At 42.7% G+C, this 21,808-nt stretch overlaps 1 protein-coding gene across 3 annotated transcripts in view; it reads right to left on the bottom strand.

The window, feature by feature from the left end:
* TTC29 (tetratricopeptide repeat domain 29) overlaps nt 1–17,821 on the bottom strand; it is a 495,923-nt gene extending 478,102 nt beyond the window's left edge. For 2 of the 3 annotated variants that reach the window (XM_029603106.1, XM_029603173.1), the window contains exons 1-2: nt 17,705–17,820; nt 737–836 (exon numbers count right to left, since the gene is read on the bottom strand). In XM_029603106.1, coding sequence (XP_029458966.1) covers nt 737–831 — 95 coding nt within the window. In that variant the 5' untranslated portion in view covers nt 832–836; nt 17,705–17,820. Of the gene's footprint in view, nt 1–736; nt 837–17,704 lie in introns of all 3 variants that reach the window. The other variant, XM_029603232.1, reaches the window with a different exon arrangement.
* Between the last annotated feature and the right edge of the window lie 3,987 nt (nt 17,822–21,808).

The raw sequence follows: 21,808 nt of genomic DNA on the forward strand, positions 1-21,808 counted from the left end.
TCACTAAACATCTCGGTCGACGCATTTGACATAGTGGCGCTTGGTTGACTGCGGAGTTCTTACGGGAATGCCCAGGCTTTGCATCTCCGACCTTGTCCTTCGGGGGATTTGCACCTGTGGGCTTACTAGAAGCCAGTTCTGAGGAGGATGCCCGCTTCTGTTTCTCAAATCTGCTTGGTTCTTGCCTCGGTGAAGACTGCGCGGAGCGCTGTGTAGGGACATATGAACCGGATGGGGGCATCCTCTGATTCCTGTAGTCTTACTATCTTTGTGACTCTCTGCCACTGGGCCCTTGGTGATATCCTGCCACAATCCCAGCAGGATGCCTGATCGTGATCTGACCCAAGACATAGATAACAATAAGTATATCCGTCTGTCACAGACACAACCTTGCCATGTTGGCAAAACTTAAATCCGGGAGTTTTTGGAGCCATCAGGGCACTAAAAAGTGCTATTTGAGGTTCACTTAGGTGATATTGAGAGAGAGAAAGAAAAAAAAAAAAAAGATGCCATAGAGTCAAGAGAGAGAAAAACCCATGACCATTGCTGCGCGGGAAAGCAAAAAACTGAAAGAGACAGTAAGTCGTGCAGGAAGGCACCATGCAGGAGCAGAGTTTTGAATATTCTAGACATTCCCACACCAGGCCGCCAGGGGGCGCTCCCATACAGCATGGCTAATTCAGCCTGCTTATCTGTGGAAAAATGTTTTTTAGACAAAAGTTTATAAGACACTTACCTGTTAATTTCACTCCCTAGAGCTGATGAAATTAAATTTGCTTGTTGTAATGTGGCAGAAAGCTTCTTCAGGACTTGAACTGGCAAAGCACTCATTTTTTCTATAAAAAAAAAAATAATATATATATAAGGAATTGTTAAATTTATTTTTTTTTAATTTATTCCTTAATGTTAATTTTCCTTGCAGCATGTTTGTGCAAGGAGGTGTTAACCAATACATTAAAATATGGCTAATTGTTTTGCTGGAATATTTAATTTACCAATCAGTTTTCAATAATTCTTTCAAATTAATAAAATATTACAAGTTTACTTAGGGAATAGCCACTACTATTAATTGCATCAGTAGCATGGGATCTTCTTAGTGTTTGGGTAATTGCCAGGTACTTGTGGCCTGGTTTGGCCTCTGTTGGAAACAGGATGCTGGGCTTGATGGACCCTTGGTCTGACCCAGCATGGCAATTTCTTATGTTCTTACAAAGACATTTAAAGAGCTGACTAGGAAACTTTAATATTTGGGTTTATCAGCATACAAAGATTAAACGTTTGGCTCTTTCCTCCTCTTCCCCCCCCCCCCCTTTTTTTTTTTTTTTAAGAACTATTTCTATGCCCTTGTTAAAATGGAACCTTATCATTCAGCAAGGTGTGAAAAGCTTTCTGGATGAAAGAAAGTTAGAAAAGGCCCAAACCCCAGGGGTGGAGGAGGGAGTCTCAGGCATCACACCAACAGCGGCACCTAGAGCCTGATTTACGGATTTTTTTTCTCCACACATACAAAATGGAAATACAGCCCAGTGGGTCAATTCTTAGAAAAGGGCAGAGTGCCTAATTTAGGAGCCTATTTACTAAGCTGTGGTAACACAGCAATGCAAGTAAAATGACAAATTTGGTGTTTAAAGTGAATTCAAAGAGTGTTATCAACAACATTTGTGCAAACACTGCTGATAACACAAATAAAAAATTGGCCCAAAGGGAGTTAAATATTAATGAGCTTTAGGAGTATGCATGGATTTTATTTTCATGTCTTTTTCATTTTGGGTCATTAGCTATTTGGTTTTGCTTTTAAAATGATTCAGGGGCAGTTTATTTCTGGTTTCCCTAATTAGTTAGTGCGCATCAACAGGACCTAGTGTGCACTGAAGATGTTACCGATAAATTGTCAGTTGGAGAGATATTGTTAACCATAGATATGGTTCTGCATTCCCATTGCCTGTCTCCTTAGTTACTTGGGGGAGAGGGGATGGCCAGTACCTGGTAACAAATGTAAGCAAACAAGTGATGTAAAGCAAAATTGCTTACCTTGTAATAGGTTTTATCCCAGGACAGCAGGATGTAGTCCTCACATATGGGTGACGTCACTGACTGAGCCCTATCATGGAAAACTTTCTGTCAAAGTTTCTAGAAACTTTTGACTGGCATCCTGAGCCCATTGAGCATGCCCAGCATGCCATGATATTCTCAGCCACAGGGGTCTCCCTTCAGTCTCATATGTAGCAATAAGCGTTAGCAAAAATAAAATAATAAAACGTATCGGACCCAACTACATGGGGTGGCGGGTGGGTTTCGTGAGGACTACATCCTGCTGTCCTGGGATAACACCTATTACAAGGTAAGCAATTTTGCTTTATCCCAGGACAAGCAGGATGCTAGTTCTCACATATGGGTGATTAGCAAGCTAGAGGCTGAGTCATTTTGTAGTGAAGCAACTCTGAAGTATTGTTGGTGAAAATGAGGCAGCCGAAAATCACAGCAGGTTGGATGTAGGAGGAGTTGGGATTATACTGGAAACAAGTTCTTTAAGACAGATTGCCCGTAGGCTGAATCTTGTCGTCCTTCTTTGTCCAAACAGTAATGAGCTGCAAAGTTATGAAGAGAACTCCATGTTGCAGCTTTACATATGTCAAGAACTGGTACTGAACGATAGTGAGCTACTGAGGTTGACATTGCTCTTACTGAATGAGCTTTTACCCGCCCTTGGAGAGGAAGGCCTGCTTTTTCATAACAGAACTCTATACAATCTGCTAACCAGTTGGAGACAATGTTTTTGCCCACTGGATTACTCTGTTTGTTTGGATCAAAAGAAACAAAGAGTTGAGTGGATTTTCTGTGGACTGCAGTGCGGTCTAAGTAGTATGCTAGCGCACGAGTACAGTCCAAGGTATGTAAAGCCCTCTCACCTTGGTGAGAATGAGGTCTGGGAAAGAATGTGGGCAAGACTATGGATTGATTCAAATGGGATTCCGTAACTATTCTGGGAAGAAATTTTGGGTGTGTACGGAATACCACCCAGTCATGTAGGAATTTTGTGTAGGGTGAGTATGTGACAAGTACTTGTAACTCACTAACCCTTCTAGCAGATGTAATGGCTATTAGGAAAATAGTCTTCCATGTAAGAAATGTAAAATCGCAGGAATTCATGGGTTCAAAAGGAGAACGCATGAGCCTTAACATCAAATTAAGGTCCCATTCTGTGACTGGTGGCCAGATTGGTGGTTTAAGGTGAGTTAAACCTCTCATAAATCTACTGACAAGAGGTTGTATGGATATTGGTGTATCTCCCATCTTATTATAGTAAGCCGAGATTGCACTTAAGTGTACTCGCACAGATGAGGTCTGGAGACCAGAGTCTGAAAGATGACATAAGGGTCTAGCAAAGAAGGTGTGGGGCAGGAGAAAGGGTCAATGTCCTTTTGCGTGCACCACAAAGTAAATCTTTTCCATTTTGAAGTATAGTTCTTCCGTATGGAAGATTTACGTGAGCTAAAAGCACTTGAGAAACATTAGTGGAAAGACTGAGAGGTTGTAAAATCAAGCTTTCAACATCCATGCTGTTAGAGATGGGGATTGAAGGTTGGGATGGCGTAACCTGCCCTGATCTTGAGTTATATGAGCGTGGGAGCTACACCCAGACAAATTGGCTCTGCGATCGAGAGGTCGAGAATTATGGGAAACCATATTTGTCGAGGCCAATGTGGGGCTATGAGTATCATGGACCCCTTGTCCTGTTGTAGCTTCACTAGAGTTTTGGTTATTAGTGGTATCGGAGGATACGCGTATAGAAGACCTGAGTTCCAAGGGCGAGCAAAGGCGTCCTTGTCTGGCTGGTGTTCTGTTTGTGTAGAGAGCAGAACCTGTCCACCTTGTGATTCAGGTCTGATGCAAAGAGGTCTATTGTTGGTTGTCCCCAACGTTGAAATATCCTGGTTGCTACTAAGGGATCCAGGGACCATTCGTGAGGTTGGAACTGATGACTGAGGCGATCTGCAACTACGTTGTGGTTGCCCGCTAGATAAGTAGCCTGGAGAAACATGGAATGTGTCAGGGCCCAGTCCCAAATCTGTGCTGCTTCTTGACAAAGAAGATACGAGCCCGTACCTCCCTGTTTGTTCAGGTACCACATGGCTACTGTGTTATCTGTTTGAATTAGAACAGTCTTGTGTAAAAGGCAGTCCTTGAACACATGTAGAGCATAACGTATAGCTCGAAGTTCCAGGAAATTGATTTGAAATGTTGCTTCGTGTTTTGTCCAAGTACCCTGGGTTTGGAGATTGTCTATGTGAGCTCCCCAACCTAAGGTGGATGCATCTGTAGTTAAAGTTATCTGTGGAACTGGTTGTTGGAAGGGTAGGCCCTTGCACAAGTTGTCTCTGTTTGCCCACCAAAGGAGAGATGAACATAGTTGTTGGGTTATTTGAACTGGAGACGACAGTGGTTGAATGGCTTGTATCCATTGTGACCTTAATGTCCATTGGGTTATTCTCATGCCTAATCTGGCCATAGGAGTGACATGAACTCTGGAGGTCATGTGACCTAGTAAAGTGAGAAACTGATTAGCTGTCGCTTGTTTCTGCTAACGTAGCAAGTTTGCTAATAAGGAGAGTGTTTCTGCCCAATCTTCGGGTAGGAAAGCTCTTGATAGGATGGTGTTCAATTCTGCTCCAATGAATTGAAGCAGATGGGATGGAATGAGATGGGACTTTTGGTAATTGATAAGAAAACCCATTGAGTGTAGCAGAGTGATTGTTCGCCTGAGAAATCAAGAGCTCCTTGTTGAGATTGACTTGTGATGAGTCAGTCATCCAGGTATGGGAAAATGTGAACACTTTCTTTGTGTAAGTGAGCTGCTACTACTGCCAGGCATTTCGTGAAAACTCTGGGTGCTGAGGCAAGTCTGAATGGTAGTATCCTGTATTGGAAATGCTGTTGACCTACCAGGAAACGCAGATATTTGCGATGAGGAGGGAATATTGGAATGTGAGCATAAGCGTCTTGTAGATCCAGAGAAGAAAACCAATCTCCTGTCTGAAGAAGGGGACATATGGTGCCTAGAGAGACCATCCTGAATTTTTCTTGATGAATGATGAATTACAAATTACTCTTGACAAGTTAGATTTGACCCCGATGTGGTAGGTGGAAAACTTGATATCCATATGTGCTAGGAGGTTTGAGCTAATGGCGAGACTGCTATATCGTACAAAGCCATTATTTTTCTCTAAATTCTCGAAATCTGCTTCACCACTTTGCTGGCAGAGCTGTATAACTGTTACCATTCAAATTCACATGTGGTGGACTTGCCTCGAAGTACATTAATTTTGGCTGGAAGCAAAGAAATTCATTTAATTATTAACACGGACATATCACTTTCTCCCATTCTTTGTTTCTTGTGGTTTGGGATAGATTCTGGAGGTTCTTTGACAAAGACAAATCCTTGTAAATGGGTACTGTTGCGTCCGATCTCAGACGGCTTCGACCTCTGTGCCTCACCTTTCTTCCTGCTCTCTCCACTAGCCTTGGGAAGATGGCTACTGCTGCGTCTTCATGCCGCACTCTCCGGCATCCCGGGAACGGCAATGGTTTCTTCTGAGGGCCTCCTTGGGTGCGCACGACACCCACGTCTTTATCCATGTCATGGCGGGAACCTCGGGGGGTCCCCCTCGAGTGAAGTCATGCCATCCGGGTATTTAGTCTGCCCTTCGTTTGCTAACAATTCGAGTTAGCAAGGATTGGATTGGAATCCTTCGGTCTGAGCTACTCTGCCGCTTCTGTGCTGCCACTGGAAGTTCTCTCTGCCCTTCGGGGTATTTCATCTAACCTGGATACCCACTCCTCGGGGGCCCTTTGCTTTCTTTCAGGTGCCTATCTGGGATACCAGGTACTCGCTCCTCGAGGGCCTGCTCTCCCTGCCTTGGTGTTGCAACCGTCCATTTCCGACGGCTTCACTCTACCTACCTCTCTTTGTTTGCTCCTCCTCATGCTGCGGATGGACACCTGGCTGCCACGGCGTCTGCCTGCCATCCTCTCCGGCTTCCCTGGACAGGCTTGGGCGCTGCCTCCTGCCATGCTCCGCTTGTACCATAGGGCGCGCGCGACGCGCAGCCCTTCTTCTTATTTCCTACTTGGCGCGAACCTCCGGGGCGTCCCCCTGTGATGACATCATGATGCCCGGATATTTAAAGCGTACAATATTTGCTAGCCTTTGAGTTAGCAAGGGTAATCCTACGGGTGGGATTCGCTCTCCGTACCCAGCTACTCTGCCTCTCCAATCTCTATTGGACTCTCTAACGCTAACGAGGTACCCTCTCCTCGGGGCCTCACTTGCTTTCCAGGTCGCTATCAGGAAACCGGTACTCGCTCCTCGAGGGCCCATGTTTCCTGACTCGCTACCTACTCCTACAATCTCTTCTGCCTGGAAGGATTCACTAATCTTCAACATCAGTGAGTACTACCATCTTCACCTCAGAGCTGTTCCATGAAACCAGGCACTCGCTCAAGGGCCTGCCTCCATTCCAGCCCCAAAGCCATCTCTGTGGAACCGCTGTGTGATTAGATCATCTGCAAGACTCCCAGCTATCAGGGTTCAGATACTCACTCCTCGAGGGTCTGCTCTCCCTACCCTGGAGATCTCCATACTGGGGTCTTGTATATTCTCCACTGTACTCATTCTCTCAGGTCTTTCCACTACAGCACTGCGACCGGAGGAGTCGCTGTTCCAGCACCTGAGGGATACCAGCCCTGCCGGACTATTCCAGCTGCTCACTACTGCCACCTCTGGTGGCTTCCTTACACAGTCTAATAAAAGATCAAACTCTGTGTTTGTGTGTCCTGAGCTAAGCCTGACCTGTGGCCCCTCACGGGACTTCCCCCCGTGGGAGTGGTCAGCTGCCACAGTGTCCAAGGGTCCACCCAAACCTCACAGTTTACAACACTTGGTGCTTGCAATCCAACTACTTCTGCCTGCTGGAATCTACATCTATACAGCTACCAACTTAGTGAGTAATCTAACATTTATCAGTCCGTCTCATCTACAGCTCAGCACTGGGAACCTGCATCCAGAACTCCCTATACTACTGTGTGCTGCTAACATCTACCATTGTGAGACGGATCTCCTCTGCTGAGGGTCCTTGGACTGCTACTACTGGATCACCTCACTACTGCCACCTCTGGTGGTATCATCCAGCTGTATAATAATAGACAAATCTCTGTGTTTGCGTGTCTCGAGTCTAGCCTAGTATTGCGGTTCCTCACGGGGCTCCTCCCTGTGGGAGTGGCCATCACTGCAGTACCCAAGAATCCACTCCAACACCTCAAAACCATAACAGGTACATGCAGCTAGATTCACTGTTGCTTTGTACTGGAAACAGATTTCCGGGCAGAACCATGGTAAAAACACAGTTTGAAATAGCTCTGATTGAGATGATCACATACAGGTAGATTTTAAAAGCGTTGCTCACGCAAAAACGACCCCATACATGCCTATATGGGCCACACGCATGCAATGCAAATTTTAAGACGCCAAGAAGTACGCACATACATACCTAAAAGTGCGTCAAGAATAAGGAGGCGGAAAAGACTTATGCGCATAACCCCAAATTTTGAAAAGGCTAATCATGGTGGGCATTGGCATGTTACTTGCATAACTTTACTGATGGTCCCGATGAGGAGCAAGGTTCAGGCTCAAGTGTGAGGCTTACAGGACGAGGAACGGGGGGGGGGGGGGGGGGAGAGAAAGAAAGAGACAGACAAACAATATGACACACTATATTTTCCACTGTAAAAAGGGCATGTTCAACTCAGGGTGTTTTTGGGTTTGTTTTTTTACGGGAGGCGGGGGATAGTGTTACATTGGTCTGCCTAGGGTACAAGGGTCTGTAGACCATTTTAGAATGGGTTATTTTCTTATTTAAAATACATTTTATCACATAGAGCTTTAAAGTAGTTTTATAAACATTTAGGTTCTGTTGAATTGTTGCTTTATTGCAGATTTGACCTTCACTCGTCAAAAACACTGTATTTTCCATTATTCAGCTTCTTGTTTCACACCATTACTACTTTACCTACAAATTCTTTCCTTTCACACTTCTGTGATCCAAGGAAGAAGGAAGCAGGAAAAATTTTCTCTCAAATTTAATTTTCTCCAATTACTCTAGCTACTACACTAACCTCATCTGGATAGTCTCAGTGACAGACTTTTAGCACTCTTGTTTTCAAAAGGGGTTCTTCCAGTCTGTCTCAAATCTTTTGAAAGCTAGTGTACAAATCTGGCAAACAAATATGTATTGAGATTCAGCTGTAAAATCAATATAATTTGGTTTCTTTATTGCATCTGCTGAAGCTTAAGAAGAAATTGTCATGCTGTGTCAGACCAAGGGTCCATCAAGCCCAGCATCCGGTTTCCAACAGAGGCCAAACCAGGCCACAAAAACCTGGCAATTACCCAAACACTAAGATGTAATTAATAGCAGTGGCTATTCCCTAAGTAAACTTGATTAATAGCAGTTAATGGACTTCTCCTCCAAGAACTTATCCAAACCTTTTTTGAATCCAGATACATTAATCACATTCTCTGGCAACAAATTCCAGAGCTTAATTGTGCGTTGAGTGAAAAAGAATTTTCTCCGATTAGTCTTAAATGTGCTACTGGCTAACTTCATTGAATGCCCCCTAGTCCTTCTATTATTCAAAAGTGTAAATAACCGATTCACATCTACTCATTCAAGACCTCTCATGGTCTTAAAGACCTCTAACATATCCCCCCTCAGCTGTCTTCTCCAAGCTGAACAGTCCTAACTTCTTCAGCCTTTCCTCATAGGGGAGCTGTTCCATCCTCTTTATCATTTTGGTTTCCCTTCTCTGTACCTTCTCCATCAAAACTATATCTTTTTTGAGATGCGGCAACCAGAACTGTACACAGTATTCAAGGTGCAATCTCTCCATGGAGCTATACAGAGGCATTATGACATTTTCCATTTTATTAACTATTCTCTTCCTAATAATTCCTAATATTCTGTTTCCTTTTTTGATTGCTGCAGCACACTGAGCCAACGATTTTAAAGTATTATCCACTATGATGCCTAGATCTTTTTCCTTGGTGGTAGCTCCTAATACGGAATCTAACATCGTGTAACTACAGCAAGGGTTATTTTTCCCTATATGCAACACCTTGCACTTGTCTACATTAAATTTCATCTGCCATTTGGATGCCCAATCTTCCAGTCATGCAAGGTCCTCCTGTAATGTATCACAATCCGCTTGTGATTTAACTACTCTAAATAATTTTGTATCATCCGCAAATTTGATAACCTCACTCGTCGTATTCCTTTCCAGATCATTTATATATATATATATATATATATATATTGAAAAGCACCGGTCCAAGTACAGATCCCTGAGGCACTCCACTGTTTACCCTTTTCCACTGAAAAACATTGACCATTTAATCCTGCTCTCTGTTTCCTGCCTTTTAACCAGTTTGTAATCCACACGAAAGGATATCGCCTCCTATCCCATGACACTACATCTACCGGTTCACCTTTATCCACATGTTTATTAACCCCTTCAAAAAATGAAGCAGATTTGTTAGGCAAGACTTCCCTTGGGTAAATCCATGTTGACTGTGTTCCATTAAACCATGTCTTTCTATATGCTCTACGATTTTGATCTTTGGAATAGTTTCCACTATTTTTCCCGGCACTGGAGGAGGCTTAAGATGTCTGCACAAGGGTCTTTTTCCTTATGTACATTCACTCCAAGAGCTTTTCCTAATTTGTCCAGAAACCTTTTCTTCAACGCATGGTGGCTATGTTTACTCGACCCAGAGAATGCGACCTGGTCTACCAACATGGAAGTATTTTACAGAAGCTGATGCCCAACTCTAGGTAATCACTTTGAAATGGATTTTACTTTGCAGACTATTCCACAACACTGAGGTGACAGCAGAGAACACACTGATCCTTTTATATTTATAACTGAGCCACACCTTCACTTGGGAAGAATATAAACTTCTTGAGGGTATATACTCCAACAACTTCTCTCTGGGGTAATCAGGTCCATTCTCATGCATTATTTTAAATGCCAGCTTTACAATTTTAAATTTACATCGCACGTCAATACGCAATCAATGTAACTGCTTTAAAGTAAGTGATACATGATCTGTCATCCTCAGCTAACCTGGCTGCAGTGTTCTACACCAGCTGAAGTCTCCTAATGGCAGCCTGTGGGAGGCCAACATACACTGAATTACAATAATCTAGTTGTGAGATGACTGTTTGTCCACTATGGCAGATATATAAGGGTACATTTGCAGACCTGGTGTAACTGGCCAAAAGAAGCCTGAACATAAGAGCATAAGATGTGACGTAATGGGTCAGTCCAAGGGTCCATCAATTCCAGCATCCTGTTTCCAACAGTGGCTATTCCAAGTCACCAAGAACCTGGCAAGTACCCAAACATTAAATAGATCTCAAGCTATTATTCCTTATTGATGGATTTCTCCTCTAGGAACTTATCCAAAACGTTTTTAAACCCAGTTACACTAATTGCCGTCATCACATCCTCTGGCAATTAATTCCAGAGCTTATTTATGCGCTGAGTGAAAAAGAATTTTCTTCGATTTGTTTTAAATGTGCTGCTTGCTAATTTCATGAGTGCCCCCTAGTCCTTTTAATACCTGATTAAATAACTAATTTACATTAACCTGTTCAAATCCTTTCATGGTTTTATAGACCTCTCTATCATATATCCCCCACTCAGTTGTCTTTTCTCCAAACTGAACAGCCCTAACCTCTTTAGCTCATAGGGGAGCAGTTCATGCCCCTTATTTTGATGTTCCTTCGCTGCACTTTCTCCAGTGCAACTATATCTTTTTTTAGATGTGGCAATCAGAATTGCACACAGTATTCAAGGTGTGGTCTCACCATGGAGCAATACAGAAGCATTACAGCAACCACAGTTTTATTTGCTATTCCCATCCTAATAATTCCTAATATTCTGCTTGCTTTTTTGACTGCCACTGCACACTGAGCCGACAATGTCAATGTATTATCCTCTATGATGTCTAGATCTCTTTCCTGGGTGGTAAGTCCTAAGATAGAACCTAACACTGTGTAACTGTAGCAAGAGTTATTTTTCCTATATGCATCCCCTTGCATTTGTCCACATTAAACTTCATCTGCCATTTGGAAGCCTTATCTTCCAATCTCACAAGGTTCCTCCTGCAATTTATCACAATTGGCTTCTGATTTAACTACTCTGCAAAATTTTGGATCATCTTTAAATGTAATCACCTCAGTTGTCGTACTCTTTTCCAGATCATTTATAAATATATTAAAAAGCACCAGTCCAAGTACAGATCCCTGAGGCACTCCACTGTTTAACTTTTTCCACTGTGAAAACAGACCATTTAATCCTACTCTCTGTTTCCTGTCTTTTAACCAGTTTGTAATCCACAAAACGCCAGCCTCCCATCCCATGACTTTTTAGTTTTCTTAGAAGCTTCTCATGAAGGACTTTTTCAAATGCCTTCTGGAAATCCAAATACACCACATCTGCAGGTTCACTTTTCTCCACGTTTATTCACCCCTTCAAAAAAAAAGAAAATTTAGATTTGAGAGGCAAAACCTTCCTTGGTAAATCCATGATATCTCTGTCCCATTAAACTATGTCTACCTAAATGTTTTGTGATTTTGTTCTTTATACGTTTCCACGATTTTTCCTGGCACTGAAGTCAGGCTCACCAGTGTATAGTTTTCTTGCTTTCCACCTGGCTGCACAGTTTGCTTGGAATAGTCTTCCTGAACTGATACGTCATGTTCCCTCTCTTGCCATGTTTAAATCCCATCTAAAGACCCACCTTTTTGAAACCACTTTTAAATCTTACACTGATTGTCTGCTTTTAGTCTCGACTAACTTTATTTTCTTTTAACTAAGTCTCTTGCCCTGTTTGTCTTATTAGATTGTAAACTCTATTGAGAAGGGACTGTCTTTTTGTAAGTTTGTACAGCGCTGCGTATGTCATATGGCACCATAGAAATGTTAAGTTGTAGGATCACCCCTGGAGCCATTTTAAATATCAGGGCTACACTGGCACCTTCCAGTCTTCAGGTACAAAGGATGATTTTAATGACAGATTACAAATTTTAATGACCTATTACAAATTAATTGTAATAGGTCGGAAATTTCATTTTGGGGTTCTTTCAGAATCCTGGGGTGTATACCATCATGTCCAGGTGATTTACTAGTCTTCAGTTTGTCAGTCTAGCCTACCACATCTTCCAGGTTCATCATAATTTGTTTCAGTTCATCTGAATCATCACCCTTGAAAACAGTCTCCATAACGAGCGACTCCGCAACATCCTCTTCAGTAAACACCGAAGCAAAGAATTTGTTTAGCCTTTCTGTGATGGCCTTATCTTCCCTAAGTGTCCGTTTAATCCCTCTTATCATCTAACGGTCCAACCGACTCCCTTGAAGGCTTTCTGCTTTGGATATATTTAAAAAAAGATTTTATTATGAGTTTTTGCCTCTATGGCCAATGTCTTTTCAAATTCTCTCTTAGCCTGGCTTATCAATGTCTTACATTTAACTTGACAATGCTTATGCTTTATCCTTTTTGTACAACCAAGTTTGTACACATTAAGAGCCCAGCTTTCAAAACTGTCCATGTTAGGAGTAGCACCATTATCGACTTGTCTGGGCTTGTCGACAAGCCCAGAGCTAGGGGTGCTCCAGCCCCCCACTGACCACTAATGGATTTACATGGAGGAATTCAGGGTGGGGGTCCCCCCCAACCCACCAGAGTCCCTTTTTTTTTATTGGGGGGGGGGGTACCTGTAGACCACAGAGATATTTCATTATTTGAATGAGGAGAGGAATGGAGGGAGTCATAAGTCTAAAGTGGCACTTCTTTGGAAAAAGGAAAGGAGGGTTGGGGAAGGGAAACTGCTATCACCGTGCGGTTGGCCTTTATTTTACTTTTGGGGACCAGAGCCTCCTCAGAGGGCATGGGGGGGGGGGTCTCCAAAGATCCCCAGAGTAAATTTTTAGCTTTGGGGGGGCAGTGTTTTCAGGCTGCTTGGCCCTTTAAATGTTCCCAGAGGACCCACATTACTTGCCCGATACTCTCCCCAAGAAATTAACTAAAATAACAGGGGCTGACATTTTTCTAAGCTAGCCATGTTATTTTATTAATGTATATATGTGGCCCCTTTGTGCCACAGAAAAGATTGCAGAGTGTACAATGTTCCTCCTAAGGGAATTGATAGAGGTATGATGAAAAGGAAAAGGTTCCAGAAAGTGTGGGGACATCTAATGGTCAGAGTGAATATATGGTAACACTAACTGACAGACTGGTTCAGCCCCTAAGGGCTGGGTTTGGCTCCCCCAGAGTCACCAAGGTAAGAGAACGTAGCAGCTAAGACCCTCTCGCAGGGTAACAGGGAATAGAGGAAAGAGTTGGAAGACATACTTCAATAGGCTCTCAGGGAGCCTGAGTGAAGTAACTGGAAATTGGATCTAAGAGTAATAGAAATACACAATAGAAAAGAAACTGTGAAGGGACCAATTGGGACCAGAAAAGAAAAAGCAGAGCCCATTTCAGTCCTGCAAACAGGGCTGAGAGTCTCCCGTTTCCTCCTGCAACAAGGGGAAGTGAGTAGCTTGAAGCCATCCAAGAGTTAAAGTGACTAGACTGAGATCTATTGTGTTTGATAAGCAAGTAGGGACAGTGTGGCCATGTACAGGATGAAGACTGGTATATATAGACTATAACATAATTGGTTTGAGGTTTTCTGAAAGACAGATATTTGCAGTAAAGTTGCAATTGATATTTTTTCTACATTAACTGAACATATTTCTAATAAACTCTCTTTTCATTTGGAGTACAATGTTTGAAATGAACTGTGGCTAAGTACCTGTGTGTGTCCTGCTGCAGAATATTTGCCCCCAGCCCATGACCCAGCTAAGATTTATTTTTCTCACTTTGGGTGAGTACTCCAGGCTCCCTAAAGCAGAGGTGACCACCAGTGGACAGAGGGATTACATATGATTGCAAAGCAGCTTATTTCCATGGGGGAGGAAGTCTTTGGAAATATCACACGATATCACAATATGGCGATACCACATGAGAAACAGCTTTTAATGCACGTTACATACTATTTAACTCACAATATTACCTTATTGCAGCTTAGTAAATCTAGTCTCGGTTACCTTGGCTGCCAAATGTGGCTATTAGAGCTCATTCTCTGCTACTGCTACTCACGACACTCAGAGAGGCCAATGCAATTAATAAGCACTGAAAGCGGGCGCCGAGTGTTCACAACAGCATGGCGATGCATGTCCCCCCGCTCCAGCAGCTGGAGTCGTGTTTAATGAAATGTCATCTCCTGCTGCCGTGGGGCCAGTCTAGCAGCTCTTATCATAATATGGTCCTACGGCAGCAAAATATGCCATTTGGTTAAATGTAATTCCTGCTGCACTGCACCCCACAATCCAGCAGTTCGCTGCAGATCCCATTCCATGGCAGGCGAGAGAAAGAGAGAGAACCTGATGGCAGACAGCCCAATTCCATCCCATTGGCAGCTGAGAAGCCCAGGCAGTGAGAGTGAGTAACATAAGTAATTTTCATGCTGGGTCAGACCAAGGGTCCATCAAGCCCAGCATCCTGTTTCCAACGGAGGCCAAACCAGGCCACAAGAACCTGGCAATTACCCAAACACCAAGAAGATCCCATGCTACTGATGCAATTAATAGCAGTGGCTATTCCATAAGTAAACTTGATTAATAGCAGTTAATGGACTTCTCCTCCAAAAGCTTATCCAAACCTTTTTTGAACTCAGCTACACTAACTTCACTAACCACATCCTCTGGCAACAAATTCCAGAGCTTAATTGTGCGTTGAGTGAAAAAGAATTTTCTCCAATTAGTCTTAAATGTGCTACTTGCTAATGTGGAATGTGAATGAAGTGTGTGAAAGAAGAGAGGGTGGCTTGCAGGAATGACGGCAACTACCTGGAGATAATACCCTTATTCAATAAACATACATACGGTTAATGCGACGCCAACATTGATCTATGCTTCAACGGCAAGAGGAAATGTGGGAAAAAAAAATGGATTTGCATTCACAAAAAAGCGGGGAGTAGCTTGCTTGTTACCACGGTTACTACCCCAAACCAAATAAGCCTGATACTTCACTTTCAATGCATATCCAACGTAGCTCTCTGCTTATCCAGCATAGCTCTCTGCTTCAACAGCAGGGGGGAATGAATGAAAAGATGATTTATATTCAGACAACAACCAACAAGGACTGAATTACATAGTCTGGGTAAACAAATAAGCATGGGTGTAGCTTGCTTGTTATGGTGGTTACTACCCCAAATCAATTAAGCCTGATATGTCACTGCAATGCATATTCAGCGTAGCTCTCTGCTTCAATGGCAGGGGGAATGAAGAAAAGAGGATTTATATTCAGACAACAATCAACAATGACTGAATTGCACAGGCTGGGTAAACAAATAAGCGTGGGAGTAGCATGCTTACTGAGTCAGTTACTACCCCTAACCAATCAAGCTACATAATTCACTTAGATGCAGCTCCAGCACTGCTCTCTACATTAATGGCAGGGGTGGAAGGGAATTGGAACCAAAAGGTTACTAAGGGCCAAAGAGTAACAGTTAAGTATGAGAAAAAAAAAGTGTGAAAGCTTGCTGGACAGTCTGGATGGGCCGTTTGGTCTTTTTCTGCCGTCATTTCTATGTTTCTATGCCCCCTAGTCATGAGCCAGAGAGTGTGTGAGCCAATGTCTGCCCTGGTGTGGGTGTGATTGCATGTGAGAGAGAGAGCGTGTGTGTGTGATTGCATGTGGGAGAGAACACGTGTGACTGCATGTGGGAGAGAAAGTATTGTGTGTGAATGCATTCGAGAGAAAGCCTGTGTGTGATTGCACATGGGAGAGAGAGCATCTGTGTATGTGTTGAAATGTGTGTATGTGAGAGAGTGGAGAAAATTTGAGGGCACCTTCCCTTACCCGAACTATTTTATGACAATCTCAGGGTGACCGGAAATCAATAGTTCCCAGTAATAAGTTGTTTTTTAGGGTGTTATTTGTTGTGTCTGCTGTTTAGAAATATTCTTCTGGCGTTTGTAAACTGTTTTAAAATATGTATGTGCTTTTTGGAAATATTTATTTTTTATTGGAATGATTTTACTATTATGATTGATGTTTTGTATTTCTTAATTTTGCTGTTGGATGTTTTATGAGGCATGGTGATGTTTCTGTTTTTCCATTGTTGCACTGCATACAAGTTTGGCTTGCTGCAGTTTTCACATCTGTTTTTTTAAGCATGTTTCTGCATGGGTGACTGAGGTGAGGATTTCTGCTAGCTAGTGTGTAGTTTCTGAGTAGGGATCTGTAGCAGCTTAGTCTGTTCTGTTTTCCAAATAGGTGGTGTATTAACAAGGAGGAGGAGGGAGGGCAAGACAATTTTCCCTTCTCCTTTTTATAATTTTGTTTTTATGTGAGAAAAAAAATCAATTTCAACCAGATTTTTACCTAACTCCTGAATGTTTTAACTGAAAATTGTCAATTCAAATGAATATTCAAGAGTTGTGTGAAAGGAATCTAGCAGATCAGGATGCCGACTGGCTTGGGACACTCAAGGACCAGTGTTACCTACCATGTATTTAAATCTTGACAAACCACTTCAAAAAGGTTTCCTTCCCTTGCTTTAGCTCTACTTCTATTAAAAGGCAGTAAGCATGGGGACCAGTCAGATCGGGCACTGGGCTCACAAGCCCACCCCACTGTAGAGAAGCCAAGAGGAGTTAGGGCCTGTGATGTGCGTGCACCCCTGATCTGATTCAGCTTCCTCACCCTCCTTGAGTTCTGATAACAGAGCTAGAACTAAAGCTCTGCAGAGGAGAAGCAAGTGATTATCAAATGGAAAGTCTGTGAGGAGGAGCAGCAAGGGAATAAGGAGTTCACGGAGGTATGGCTGGGAAATTATTTATCCATGGCATCAAAAGTGTCTATGGGCAGCAGAAGCACAAATCTGTACTTAAATGTTACTTATACAAACCAGCAAAACATAAATTAATGACAGCATCAGAGTTTAAACCGGTCTCGGATTTACTAGAATAGCAATTCATTCTTTATTGGTTTATGATCCAAATCCATCTCAACAGAAGAGATGGATTTGGTGAGAACAAAGATGAATTGTTTAACTAATTAAAGCGATTGTAATCCTAAGAACAGCTAGACACCCCCAAACTCACCCTTCCCCCTTATTGGCAATCCGGCGCTTGGAAGAATTTGAAAACTTCCAGTGCTTCCCGTGACTAAAAACCAAGCCCGGACTGGCACAAGACAAGGGAACTTCGGGACCGTGGTAGCCCAAACACTGACCGGAAAGACCATCCCCCTGCACAAGAGAAAGGAAGGGGCTTCTACAAACATTCATTCACCAGTCTGACATCAAAACAAAAAACCAAACAAGCTTTACAAGATTTAATGAAGAGAAGCTGCGGGTTAAGAGGAGGGTGCAGTAACAAGCCATAGACAAGTCTGTCTGTCTGTCTGTCTGTCTGTCTGTCTCTCTCTCTATGTACCCCTCCAACCTCGGTGGAGAACCAGCCCCACTCTCCACCAACTCGGCCATTTGCAGGGCACTAGTCATATGGGAATACGTTACTTGGGTGTTACCCGCACTGCCGGACTCCCCCACGTCCCTCGCCGCTCCGCAACCACAGACGATGCACGGGCGCCAGGAGCTCGAATCTACAAGCAGTAGTCGGTCGTCCTAGCAACGGAAACGCGGGACGGGAGGAGCAAGGGCGGGTTTTGTTAAGGAACGTCCAATGAACTGCGGCCTAGAAAGCCCGTGACCGCCGCTGGTGTTGCAGAGTTAGACAGTGATCCGTTTTAATTAGGAAGTTAGGCTCTGGGTTTTTTTGTTATTTTTTTAATTTCTGGTGGTTTTGACACACGTCTTCCAGAGTTCTTTTTTTTTTGTACTGCAGTTGATCATGTGACTGTATAAGCCGACAGGCTCAAAGAATTATATTCACCTGGCAAGGCCTTTTGAAAAAAAAATAGTCTTAAGAGAAAGACAATTGCAAAATGTACCAGAAAGTCGCAGGTAAAGATTCAGATAACTTTATTGGCATGACAATTTACTTATGTTGTCAAAGTAATACACTGAATGATTAACATGGGGATAATTAAAACATTATAATAGTAGAGTAAAATTACAGAACTGTTAAGGGAGGCAAGTACTTTTAACAGAGGCGGTAGAACATTATGTTGAGAGGGTGACTACTCCTTTAAATCTCCATTGCTATGGGGCAATTGAGCAACACCTATGGCCTGGCCTCAGCTGTTGCTATGGGGGTCTGAGGAGCCAGAGGAAGAGTGGAGCTACTTAAAGCGAGAGGATGAGCTGAAGTCAAAGTTGGTTCCAGAATTTTATTATTATTTTAAAGCAGAGTTAAGTATAAAGAAAAAGGTAGCAGGAAAGTAGAGAATACAGCAGGGTGCTGCATATATAAAGAAAAGTGATTCAAAAACATTTCAAATTGTCAAAAGGGCACAACACCCCCATGCAAATTCAAAGGGGAGACCCCCAGCAAGTCCTGTCTGCTTGGTGATTGGAAAAGTTTGGAGACATGGACCTAGATAGGTTTTTATAAACTGTATTAGTCTCATCCTCCCCTTCTTTCCTGCTTTTCTGGCTGTTTACACCAACACAATCTCTTTGTGTATATATAATGTTTATTATTTTCCATCCCAGTTTTTGAAGTAAAGTATTCTTGTGTAACCTGCCAGTACCACGGTCTCTCAAGGGGGTAAGCTTTGGGTGTACCTTTCTTCTCGATCCCTCCACCCTCCATGATCTTGTGCAACTCCCAAAATAACATCATGGGATTCTCTCTGATTGAGTCCACAGTATCATTTATTTTCTAGCACACCTATTACACAGCAAGCAAAGATTCCTGTTCAGCGATAGTTTTTACAGTTCAATAAAATCCCAAAACTGCCAGTACTTCAATGGATATTAATGCTATCTGATGTAATACTGTTTATCCACATCATGCAACGCTGCTCCTATCAGAAAAAGAAAATTCAGTAATCCATAATATACTTACAACTATTTCAAATAACAGATTTTTATGTCCTAAACCACTGACTGTAAATCAGTGGTTTATGACGTAAAAATCTGCCTGATGTTTTATTACTTGTTTTGTTGATAAATTATTAGCAGTTTTTTCACTGTTATTTGGGTGTGCATTTTTTGAACTGTTAAAGGAATTTGTATATGTTAAAGATTTTTTTTTACTTTAAGTTTTTTTGACATTCATTCAAGTGTTAACAAACAAAATATTGTTCCCCAGACATATCTTCACTAACTGTGGTATGGTGGGAGGTTGAGGAAGGCACCTTTTTCACTTGTTGAGTAGTTGTTTAAGTTATAATCAGTGGTTTATGACATAAAAGTCTTTTGTTGTTTGAAATAGTTGTACATATATTATGGATCTCTTGATCCATTGATAAGATTATAAAGGTAAAAGGGAGAGGAAGGAACCAACAGTGATTTATGAAATGGCGGGGGTGGCCTGAAAAATTTAGCAGTTGAATAAAGGCATCAGAGAGATTCAAGACATTTTGATCTGTAAAGGCCTTGTATCATAAAAAAGAAGAATGAATGAAGGGGGGGTTTACATAACGCTGCCTAATAACACCTCTGTGAGGATATTTCCACAAAATACTAGTTCTAATTTCACGATACAATTAGCTAGGCCATTGGACTTACAGGGACCATGGGACGTGGGGCTGGTGGAAATACAGTACCCGCACACATGGGATAATATTAAAGAAAATTATAAGTGCATTGTCCCTCAGGGGAAGGAAGCATGGAGCATCACTTTGTTGTATGAAGAGGGAATTATGCAACTATTCAAAGTTTAGTGGACCAAATGAACCATGATAGGAATAGTCTCTTTAAGCCCATACCACCACAAATCATTTATAGCCCCACTACCTGAAAAATCAAAGAGAGAGACACTGAACGTGAGAGTGTGCCAGTGCCTGTGTGTGTGTGTAGCAGACAGCCACTGGATGTGAGAGAGTGCCAGTGCCTGTGTATGTGTGCAGATAGCCACTGAATGTGAGTGCCAGTGCCTATGTTTGTGTGTGTGTGTCTGTGCAGAGAGCCACTGAATGTGAGATTGCCTGTGTATGTATGTATGTGCAGAAAGCCACTAAATGTGAGAGAATGCCTAAGTATGTGTGTTTGTTTGAGGGATAGAGAGCCATTGAATGTGAGAAAGTGTCTAAGTATGTGTGTGTTTCTGTGGAGAAAGCCACTGAATATAAGAGAGTGCCTGAGTTATGTGTATGTGAGGAAGAGAGAACCATTGAGTGTGTGTGTATGAGGAGCGAGCCACTGCGTGTGAGTGCCTTATTTTTTGTGTGAGAGAGTGTGTGTAAGGGGAAGAGAGCCACAGAATGTCAGAGCGTGCCTTTTGTGTGTGAAGAAGAGAGAACCACTGAGTGTGAGATAGTGCCTTTGTCTGTGTAAGGGAGAGAGAGCCACTGAGTATGTGTGTGTCAGAGTGTGTATATGGATGAGAGAAAGAGAATAAAGTTTGTACACTCTTCTCCCTCGCAACTAATCCAGGACAATCAGGTGGCAGGCTGGCTGCAGTAGTCCCCAACTATAGCTAAGAAGCAAAAGCCCACAATGGAGGACATGGGGTGGTGTTCAGTGGCACTATCAGGGGGAAAGAGGCAGGCAGCATCCAAAGTGATGACAAGGATTATCAGTGAGATGATGGCTTTAAACGATCAGCCCTTGCAGGTCATTGAAAATGTGGATCTCAGGCGTTTGCTGCAGCTTCTAGCGCCAAATAATAAAGTGTCCTCCAGGACCACTTTCAGGAGAAAGGTCATCCCCAATTTGTACAAACATTGTCGAAGCCATGTGCAGGCGTTGCTGGTGAAGGCATAGGAGAGCAGTGTCCATTTCATAAGTGACATATGGACATCTGCAAATGCCTCACACTTCTTCCTCTCTCTGACGGCACACTGGTGGGACCTGGCTGAAGTAGTAGGAGGCAGCAGTTCCACAGGGACTGGAGCAACAGGATGCAGATGGGCTTTGCTGTACTCTCCCCTGGTGGACAGTTCCCATACCTCTGCCAATATTTTAGCAGCGATTCAAGAAATCCTGCAGGGCTGGCAGCTGGATCAGAGAGCCAGAAGCCTCAATGCAAGTTTCTTTATCACTGAAATTGGCTCTAATATGGTCAAGGCAGTTTTCAAAAGGTGGATATCTGCGTGAATGATGTTTCCCTTGCATCTAGCAGTGAAGGAGGCACTGGAGCTGGGATTCAGGGATCCAGAGCCATGCATACCTGCACGGCTTACTAGAGAAGTATAGAAAAATAGCTGGACACTTCCACTGAAGCGTGAAGGCGGGTGACCTTCTCCATGAAAAGCAGGAGGAATTAGAGATGCCTCACAAGAATCTCATTATAGATGTGGGTACCTGCTGGAATTCAATCTACATGATATTGCAGAGACTAGTGGAGTAGCAGACACCCCTGCATGATCTGTCTCAGGAAATTTATTTATTTATTTATTTTTTGTTTTTATATACCGGAAGTTCCTGTATACAATACATATCACTCCGGTTCACATTTAACAGAAATAACTATCGCCGGGGAGGCGGTTTACATGGAACATATCGAAATAATGAACGGATAATATATAATAAAGTACAATCTATTGGGAAAAACAACTAAGATC

Source organism: Rhinatrema bivittatum, chromosome 1 (genome assembly GCF_901001135.1).
Source record: "Rhinatrema bivittatum chromosome 1, aRhiBiv1.1, whole genome shotgun sequence".
NCBI lineage: Eukaryota > Metazoa > Chordata > Amphibia > Gymnophiona > Rhinatrematidae > Rhinatrema > Rhinatrema bivittatum.